This window comes from Oncorhynchus kisutch, unplaced genomic scaffold, assembly GCF_002021735.2.
Source record: "Oncorhynchus kisutch isolate 150728-3 unplaced genomic scaffold, Okis_V2 scaffold785, whole genome shotgun sequence".
Lineage (NCBI taxonomy): Eukaryota > Metazoa > Chordata > Actinopteri > Salmoniformes > Salmonidae > Oncorhynchus > Oncorhynchus kisutch.
This window is the reverse complement of record NW_022262730.1, coordinates 1-9564: the sequence shown is the minus strand read 5'-3', so window position 1 is coordinate 9564 and position 9564 is coordinate 1. Positions and strand designations below refer to the sequence as shown.

At 46.2% G+C, this 9564-nt stretch overlaps 1 protein-coding gene across 1 annotated transcript; it reads right to left on the bottom strand.

Moving 5' to 3' along the window:
- Window positions 1-464: 464 nt before the first annotated feature.
- LOC109875916 (zinc finger homeobox protein 4) lies at window positions 465-9559 on the bottom strand (the record flags this gene model as incomplete). The annotated part of the gene is made up of 2 exons (XM_031816389.1): window positions 465-4942; window positions 5455-9559. Coding segments are annotated over 2 exons (5721 nt in total), but the record flags the coding sequence as incomplete, so codon positions are not given.
- Window positions 9560-9564: the final 5 nt, after the last annotated feature.

Sequence of the window (9564 nt, the reverse complement as noted above, 5' to 3'; positions counted from 1 at the left end):
CGAGCCCGTACGGGAGTTGTAGCGATGAGACAAGATAGTAGCTACTACAACAATTGAACACCCTGAAATTGGGGAGAAAAAGGGGTAAACTTAAAAAAAAAAAAAAACTATTTCAGAGAGATTAGTCAATAGTTGTAGTGCAACAATGCCAAAATGTAGCAGTGCCTAAATGACCAGCATGTTCAAGTAAGTGAAGCTGCTAGCTAGGGAAGATCTTGATAATGCTGTAAGATTATAGACAGGGAAATGAATGCTGTGCTAATAAAGAGAAATCCACATACCTTATTCAATAATTCTGTAAAACTAGAAAGGTATTCCCGAATCAATATACATTACATGAAATAGGTGTATGATGTTTGCCATTTGTGATCACATGGCCTTCTGATCATGTTTACGTAAAGTGAAACAGATTCAATACATTAGTGATGCCAAAATAATAAAATACCTTTGATGACGGACAAAACTGGTTTGCAGATACAGTTTTTAATGTATCACAACAATGAGCAACAAACATACTTGATGAACTATTTCCAGAAGTTGTTCAAATACCATCTACAATAAACGTCATTTCAACTATGACAACAGGTCTGTGACAAAAAAAAATGAAAACAAATGTTTCAAAACCATGTTATTACCGTGTGACGGTACAGTTGAGACCTCAAACATTACAGTAACAAAAACTAATGAGACTACTCTCTATATATAAAACATCAATAACATTTTTGGTTTAGTTTATTTAAAGTTTTAGCCATAGGGGCTTCTTCTTAGTAAACCCTCAGGATGCATTTCCTATGTAACCAGGACAGAATACATATTGTGTAGGATATGACTGCGCCGTGAAATTCCCTTTTGACATCCAGAAGAAGACCATCCCAATATCAACCTTTTGAAGGCTGTTCTCTCTTTAGCGTGACACAATCCATCCAAGAAAAAAAAAAAAACGTTTTTTCATTTTTTATTCTTTCTTTCTTTTGGCTGCTGTGCAGTTGTAACATTTATGTACAGTTCGTTACGTTATCGTACCATCCTTTTGGTTGTTGGTTTGTTAGCTTCTACCTGTCCTTTGGTGTGGAAAGCATTGTGTTTGCTGCTAACATCTTAGCACGTGATGCTAGCTGACAGTTCAGTCTGGCAATGCTTTAGCCACATTGAGGGGAAAGGCAAGAAGACAGGTTGGGAAAGCTTTTGGGATCAGGACAGTCGTTGGTGTTTGTACAATGGCAGGATCGCACCTATAGGGAGCCCAGGACATCTCTTATGAAACAACATTGTAAAAGTGTTTTCAGGATCAAAGTAAATGTTAAAATACTAAAAATCCAAATAAGAAACATTGATGTTTCGCACAAAAAAAGATCATTAGAAACTGTGAAATTTTGCATTTCATCTTTGAATGAAAACACTAAAACACCTGTACAATAATAAAACATATGAGGAAATGTTACTTGATTTTATCATTTGAAACAATAACTAAGCATGATTTGATTTTAACCTGTCAAACAGTTGCATTACATGCTACTTGTTCATCTCAGAATAGGAAATACCAAAAGCAATACATTTTTGCATTTCTTCATATTAATACATCTGTACCATGCACAGCCAACTACGAATATATACAACAGCTTAGCTCTCTTTGTTCACAAGCCTTTTCCTTTCATACAAATAGCCTCTTGTTACTTTGGAATGAATCACGTCAGCTTACCTTACCAAACTGAAAAAGTGATTCATAACAACGTAACACCCTTTAACAGCTTTCACATTCTTTAAGTTCTACTGCAAAATAAAACAAGACAAACAAACTAAAAACAGAATGAAATGTAAAAAACAGCAAAGCAAAGTGATCCGCGGGTCAGCATTCAGCCTGTTGGACAATTTATGGGGAGCAAATTATTCTTTTTTTTAAACATTACACAGTAGCAGCAACATGTTATATGGTAATACTTTGTAATGCATAAATGACTAAATAATTAGTGTTGATTTTTCATAATAGATCAACTGAAGTGCCCAGAAAATGAATGCGAGGATGAAGACCTATGCAGTAAATGGCAGTGTATAGGTGTAACACTGTTATCAGTCCTACAAGCACAGGGGAAAACATGTCATAATATAAAATACATGCTGTAGTCCCCCGTTGTAAAGCAGCATATTTGCTTATGCAAATATCATACCTTTTCTTTTAAAAAAAAAAAACATTTTGACCGACTTGTACTCTAACAGTTTCAAGTATACAGTACTACTTTCATGGATGCACCAATTGTTAAATCGGTCACTGGGTTGTTAGGCGTCAATCCTCTAACAAACCAAAATGCTGCTGCAATCGTACGCAAAATAATAATTAAAACAAACAAACAAACATACAAACACAAAAACATCTATTAAATTAACACATGGGTCTACCAAAATAATAATAATAAAAAACAGACAAAAACAAAATAAGTGCACTATAGTCCAGAAATAAGCAAGGTACCGTACAGCAATTCACAAATGATAAAAAGTCTTATTCACATAATTAATAATCAAGAGTGTATAAAACTAGAGATATTACCTCTTCAGAAAAGGGTGTGAGCAGAGGTAAAAGAGAGAAGGTAAGAGTTGGCACAGATTAGTATATTCTACAAGAGAAAAGGGGGTCGGATATAGACTCAGTTTGTTGTCATACAAACTAGAAAACAAAGGGGAATCGTACTTCACCATTCTAAAATTCCCTCTGTGGCAAAACCATACTGTCTTTGTAGGGCGAAAACTAAAAGGATATGCACGTTGTCCATTGTAACAGTAATATTGTCTCTCTTGGTACTCTACACACATCAAGGAAATGCGTCTGATAAAGCTTGACATGTTTTGGTTAAAAGCCAAGTGTACCCAGGCTCATTGCTGCTTTAACAAATGAGAAATGTTATGTTCTGACCTGAGAATTTAAAGCTACTGAATTACACCAGCTATCTAGACTAACAGAGGTTCTCATTGAGGGTTTTTCTGGATCGTCATCCCATACAGTACATGCTAGCATTTGGAAAACAATCCAGCTGAGGTGCAATTTGCTATCGTGAGTTTTTGGCTTGAAACAAGCTCCACGGGGGAGCCTGAGAGATCTTTTCCTACTCCGTGTTTTTGTATACAATATAAGCTCAGTCAAGCATCTGCAACAGTTCTGTCCATAACAAAAATCAATCAATATCTTGCCAGCATATCAATATGGGAAAAACAATCCTGAGTCAATCATTTGGTACTGTAATTTTTTGGGTTAGAGAAACTTTGGAACTGCAGTTTAAAAGTCTTGTTTTTTCATTTTTATTTTTTTTAAAGCAAGGGATCCTATTTTTCACCTCCTACACACTGAACATATCCATTCTGATACTGCTGAAGCCTGCATCCAGGCCGGAGGTCGACTTAGCCTTGGCCTCCAACACCTTATCTAAGTCATCCAGCTTCTGTCTCAGCTCGTTGTCAGACTCATCTGAACAACTCTCATTGGGTAGGGAGGTGGGAACCCCTGAGACGCTGCTGCAGGACGTTGAGGTAACCATCAGAGGCAAGGAAAGGGGAGGAATAGGAGACGCAGACAGGGAGGAGGAGGAGGAGGAAGCAGCTTTCCGGGCAGTGGCCTGGAAAAAGATATCTGGCCAGGACTTGATGGCCAAGCGAGAGAGATGGGGAAAGGTGTTATTAGAAGGAGGAGCTGCAGACTGCGAGGTAGATGTGGTCTTGACAGGAGTAGGGGTGCAGACAGAGTGAGGTAATAATCTAGCATGCTCTTTGGCATTTCTCATTGCTTGTTTGATTGTTTTCTCTTTGTGCAAGCTCAACTGGAGGTGTTGGCCAAGTGCCTCATTCCCGTTGACCACCACGTTGCAGGCGATGCACCTGTACTTACTCACTGCCTTTCTAAGAACTGTCTCCTGTGGGTCTGGAAAAGGGTTTCCGAAGTAGCAGAAAGACTTCTGGTGATGCACTGCAGAGTCCTCATCAGCGAATACCATCTGGCACTTCCTGCATATGAACTGGTGCTTGACAGACGGAATGATGAAATCGTCAGGGAAGTCTGTGGTTCTTTTGGTTTCTGTTGGCAGTTCTTTTGTGCTTTCCGTCAAAGAGCATTTGTTGTTGTTGGTGTCATCCTTAGTTCCCATAGATAGTTTTGGTTTGAAAGACTTGGGGCTCTGCACAATTGGTGACGACGCCTTCACAGGGGCTGGCTTCTGCTTCGGCTGTTTATGATGCTGTTTTTGTTGCTCAATATGTTTTTGGTGCTGCTGCTGCTGTTGCTGCTTCTGCAGGGAATCCTGGAGGGACAGCTGGTACTGCTGATACTGCTGCAGGAGGGCGGTGGGATTCATGCCCGCCATGGCGGCCTGTGGGATGGCGGCAGGTCCATAGGGGAACAGGTTCTCCATCCCGCCGAACGGAGGGAAGTATCCCCCCGCCTGCATCCCTCCAAGAATCTGTGGCGAAAAGCTGTTGGCGAAGCCTGGGAGGAAGTAAGGCAGGAACTGGCCCCCCAGGAAGGAGCTTGGGTCTGCTGCGCCGGTCAGGGCATTCTGAAGAGCCTGTAGTTGAGCGGCATCCAGATGACCCTCACGTCCTGGTTTGCCCGAGGCTGGAGACGGCTTCTCCCTCTTTTTGTTGTTGCTGACATTGGGGGTCTGTAGACGGCCGCCGTTCTCCACTTCTCTTTCCTTGGCCTTCTTCTGGTGGTGTGGCTTCTCCGCTGGTTTCTTGCTGCTGCTGCTGCTGCTGTTGTTGTTGCTCTCTCTTTCTTGGTATTTGCTGTGCTGCTCAATGTGGTTGGTTGAAGTCAGAGGGGTAGAGGAAACAGGAGGAAGAGGTGGAGGAGGAGGAGGAGTCTGCAGAAGATTCTTGTTTGGGGTAGTGCTCAGAGACATGGCAGGAGAGGGGGTGGCTGGGTTCGGGAATCCAAGCATGCCAGCACCGGGAGATGCTAAAGCTGAAATATAGTGGTATAAATGATATTCAAATGTGTTTAAATTTATATTCACCCTAATATTACTATGTAAATATTGTTCAGTAATACATTATGGAGATATATGCAGTTATGATCAACTTCATAATTGTAATATTTGTTAAACTGTCACATGCGCTTCATGAGATATACCAACATGAGGATATTATAAATATACCAATCCCACATCAAAGGAGAGGAGGGGAAATGAATTCCACAATGATAAAATGCATTTGCTTAAAAAAATGTCAGAACCATTATATTATGTAGAAGTTCTGCACTGAACGTTGAGATCATGCATTAAAGTGTATTTTACACAATGTACAACGTTTGGTAAAATATCTCTACCAACAACAACAACACTGTGATGGAATGGAGAGAAAATACTGCAGAGAAAGAGTATTTTGGGCATGTAAAGCATAGACAAAAAATGATCATAAAAGTTATATTAAATTACTATTATCTGTGTGTTGTCTATGTGTGTCATAGTAACTCACCAGGGGTGTTGGGTGGGTAAACAGGAAGTGAGGATGGCCCGGTGACCCCAGGAAGTAGTACCGGCGGGAGACCAGAGATCTCGGGATAGCCTGAGGGCAGGCTGAGGCCATGAAGTGCATTGTTGTGGTTCACTGCAGTCTGAAGCTGCTGGGCAGCCAGATTGCTGAGCCCGTCGCTCCCAGCCTTCTTCAGACGATCCATCTCCTGCTGAGCCATCAGCTGGCGGACCGTGGTGGGTGCTAGGTAGTCCTTCTCTCTGTCCACCTGGTTGACCAGGGTCTCCTGCACTTTAGCGATGTGCTGTTTGGAGAAGATGTGGTCGCGGATGGACATCCGGGCAGTGTACTTCACATTACACAAAGTACACTCCGGCCGGGGCCCGTCCGGCCCGCCTTGACTGATCATGAATGGCTTTCCAATATTGATTTTGAACTTCTTTTCCTTGGCGCGTGCGTTCTGGAACCACACCTGCACCACACGCTTGGGGAGGCCCATCTCACTGCCCAGCATCTCACACTCCTGCATGGTGGGGGTGCGGTAGTCACTGAAACAGGCCTTGAGGACTTTCAGCTGAAGGTTGCTCATCTGAGTCCTGAAGCGCTTGTGGCCTGGTCTCTCCCCACCACTGCCGCTGCCCTTCCCAGACCTGAAGGGGTTTCCACTTCCGAAGGGGCTGGGGGAGCTGGGGTCGGTCAGGCTGGAGGTCTCGCTCTGGTCGTTGTTGTCATCCATGTCGTCATCTCTGGAGCTGTAGTAGGAGTAGGAGTAGGAGCAGGAGTCTCCGTCCTTGCCGGAGTAGCTGAGGGAGGGGCTCACCATGCTGAAGGGGAAGCGGTCGTCGCCACCGTCTGAGCTCTGGGCAAGGTTGCTCTTGCTGTCGCACGCCAGCTTGTCCCCTCCGTTGGACATGAGGCTCTCCAGCTCATTGTTATTGCCCTCATCTCCAGTGGTGGCGTCACTTATGGCTGTGTTGATGGACGAGGTCTCGTCAAAGTCCATTTTGTTGTTGATGTCGTAGGATGAGCCCTCTGCAGAATTATTGTTAAGCCCTTCAGATTCATCACAGTTTTCTGCTTTTAAGGATGAAGGGCTCATTAAGTTTTTTAACTGTGCCTCAGATTGTTTGACAGGCGTTGAGGAAGCTGCGGGCAGCTCGTACTCATTCGGCTCAGTCTTGGTGAGCAGCTGTGGGAACTCAAAGAAGTTGTACTTGTGCGGGCTCTCACCTCCATCATCTTGGTTCATCATTGGGCTATTGGGCAGACTAAACCCTGCCTGTTTGGCTTCATGCCAGTGTCTAGAGCGGATATGGCTGTCCAAAGCTGACTTGGCCTTGAACAGCGCCCGGCAAAAAGGACATTTCTTATGTGATTGGGAGGCCCCCAATGCTCTGAACTGTCCCTTTCTCTCTCGGGCACGTGTGTTCTGAAACCACACCTGCACCACTCTCTTCTTCAGGCCGACCTCACGGGCGATGTGATCCAGCATCTTCCTCGTGGGGTTGGAGTCCAGCAAGTATTTGTCATAGAGGATCTCTAGTTGTTCTGGGGTGATGGTGGTTCTGAGACGTTTATCTCTGTGCTGTTCTTCCGTCATGATTCCGTTATCTTTTTCATTGGATCCATCCTCTTTCTCATCTAGTTTTCTCTTCATGGAGCCAGAGCCGGGACCTGAGGACAAACCAGAGCCGCTTTGAGTTGGCATCTGGAGTCCTCCAGACAGAAGCTGGCTAGTCATCAGAGGGTTATTGGGGTCGAAGATCAGATAGGGCATGTCCATGGGCCTTTCCAGGAACTGGGAATGGAGGAACTGGTTCTGGGCTGCCAGGAAATGCATATGTTGGTGCTCCTGCCATAGCTCAATGCTTGGGAAGGCTATCTTGCACTGGTCACACTGGTATTGGAGCATCTGGGGAGAGAGGCTGTTGGTGAGGGAGGAGAGGGCCAGAGAGAGGGGGCTGGAGGGGATGGTGGCTGACTGAGGCTGGGAGTGGGGTCTGGACATCTGGGGGGTCTTCTGGGGGGGTGGCTGAGGGGTGGAGGCCTTGGAGGGTCTGGGGTCCGGTAGAAACTTTATCATAACTGGAGAAGGGGCAGGTTCTGGCTCTTTAGGCTTGGGCTCAGAGGGCGGTTCAGGCTTGGGGGATGTCTTTTCCAGGTTGGAGTGAGGGGAGGGCATCAGAGGGGAACTGGAGCCTGAGCTAGTGGCTGTTCCATGGTGATGCTTGGATGACTCAGGGTGCTTGGCTGGGCATGGTTCTCCTATATCCATGTACTCCTCAGATTGGTTGTCCTCATTCCCTTCCTCATCCTCGTCCTTGTAGCACGTTTTCTTCTGGTGGGTGATCAGGTCAAAGATTCGTGGGAACACCACGCTACATTTCTTGCACTCGTACTGCATATTGCTGGTGCGGATGTAGCGCTCATTCGTCAGTTCTTTCTTCTCATTGTCTTTAGCATCTGCCTGGTTCTCGTAGCTCTTCCGGGCCTTCTGGCGGGCGTTTTGGAACCACACCACGATGACCCTTGACGGCAGGTTGAGCACGGTGGACAGCTGCTCAATCTCATCATCTTTCGGGTAAGCATTTGTGTCGAAGAAGTCCTGTAGGACCCTCAGTTGGTAGTCAGTGAACCTTGTCCTGGAGGACCGTTTGTTCATGGTGGCATCAGTCCTGTAGTACTCCAGTGTACTGTACTGGGACTCCAGCCTAATATCCTCCAACGTGGTAATAGGTGGAATGTTGAAGTTGTAAGGAGAGTCTTTGTTTCGCTGCCTCTCTTTGAAGAGGGTGTTACGGAACCAGTGCTTGATGACTTTCTGGGGGAGGCTGGACATATCAGCCATCTCCTGAATCTGCTCCTCAGTGGGCGAGTTGTTGATGTCAAAGTGCGCTCTGAGGACCTTCAGCTGGTCGTCCGTGATGCGGGTTCGAGGGCGCTTGAACTGTGACTGCCTCAGGAAGTTTGGATCGAGACCTAGCTGCTGCTGACAAAGCTGGGTGAGATCCGAGGACAGGGAGTCCATTGTAGGCAGCTGCAGGGTGAGTTGAGGGTGTAGCCCTTGGTGCTGGATGGACTGCATCAACAGAGGGGGGAAGAGGGAGAAATCTAGTGGGATGGAAGGCTGCACCTGTGGGGATGCGGAGGGTGGTGGAGGAGGGGGAGGTGGGGGTGGTGGCTGGGTCTGTGGAGCCTGGTTTGGGGCAGGGGATGGGGCCTTGATCTGGGGCTTGTTCGTGGAGGTGCAGGGAGGCTGCTGGGTGGTCACTGGGACTGGTGAGGGAGGAGGAAGGGGTGGCTGGGGTGGGGGAGTCTCAGGGGAAGGGGGGTTGATGGGGTAGAGCTTGTCGTAGGCCTCTCGGTACTGATGGGCAAACTTCTCCAGCTCTCCATAAGGAAAGAACTGTCCGTGGATGTGCTCTTGGTGGCTTTTGAGAATAAGCATGTTGGAGAAGAGCTTTCCACACATCCCACATTCCAGCTTTTCGTTATTGATCTCCAGTTGTTGTTGTTGTGGTTGTTGTTTTTGTTCTTCTCCTTCTTTGTTTTTCTTCTGTTTTTTCTGCCTGTTCTCGTTGTACTGGATGACCAGCTCAAATCCAAAGTTCTCCAGAAGGGCCTTGGCTGCATTTCCTCTGGCTCCTGACACGATACGTGGAGGAGGAATCAGCGGCTCAGGAAACTTGGACTTTTTGTCTTTTTTGTCCTTTCCTCCCTCACTGACTCCATCCGCTCCATTCTCCATCTTGGCTTTGCTCTCCTGTTTTTCCAGATGCTCCTCTGACTCTCTGGACATATGTATGTCAGACACTGACACAGCATTGGGCTCCATTTTGGGCTTGTGGCTCTGCAGTTGCTGTATTTTTTGCTGCTGGAGCTGCAACTGGGATGCTTGTTGCTGCTGCTGCTGCTGCTGTTGTTGCTGCTGTTGAGCCTGAGCCTGCTGTAGCTGGTGTTGCTGCTGCATCTGCTGCTTCAGGTCTTCCAGGAAAGAACCAGTCAAGCCCGGCATCCCGAAGGCGGCGGCTGAGTGAAGAGCCAGCTCTGGGCTCAGGTTGAATTCTGCCCCTGGGATGTAGAAAGGGAAAAGGAACTGTGGCTGCTGGAACT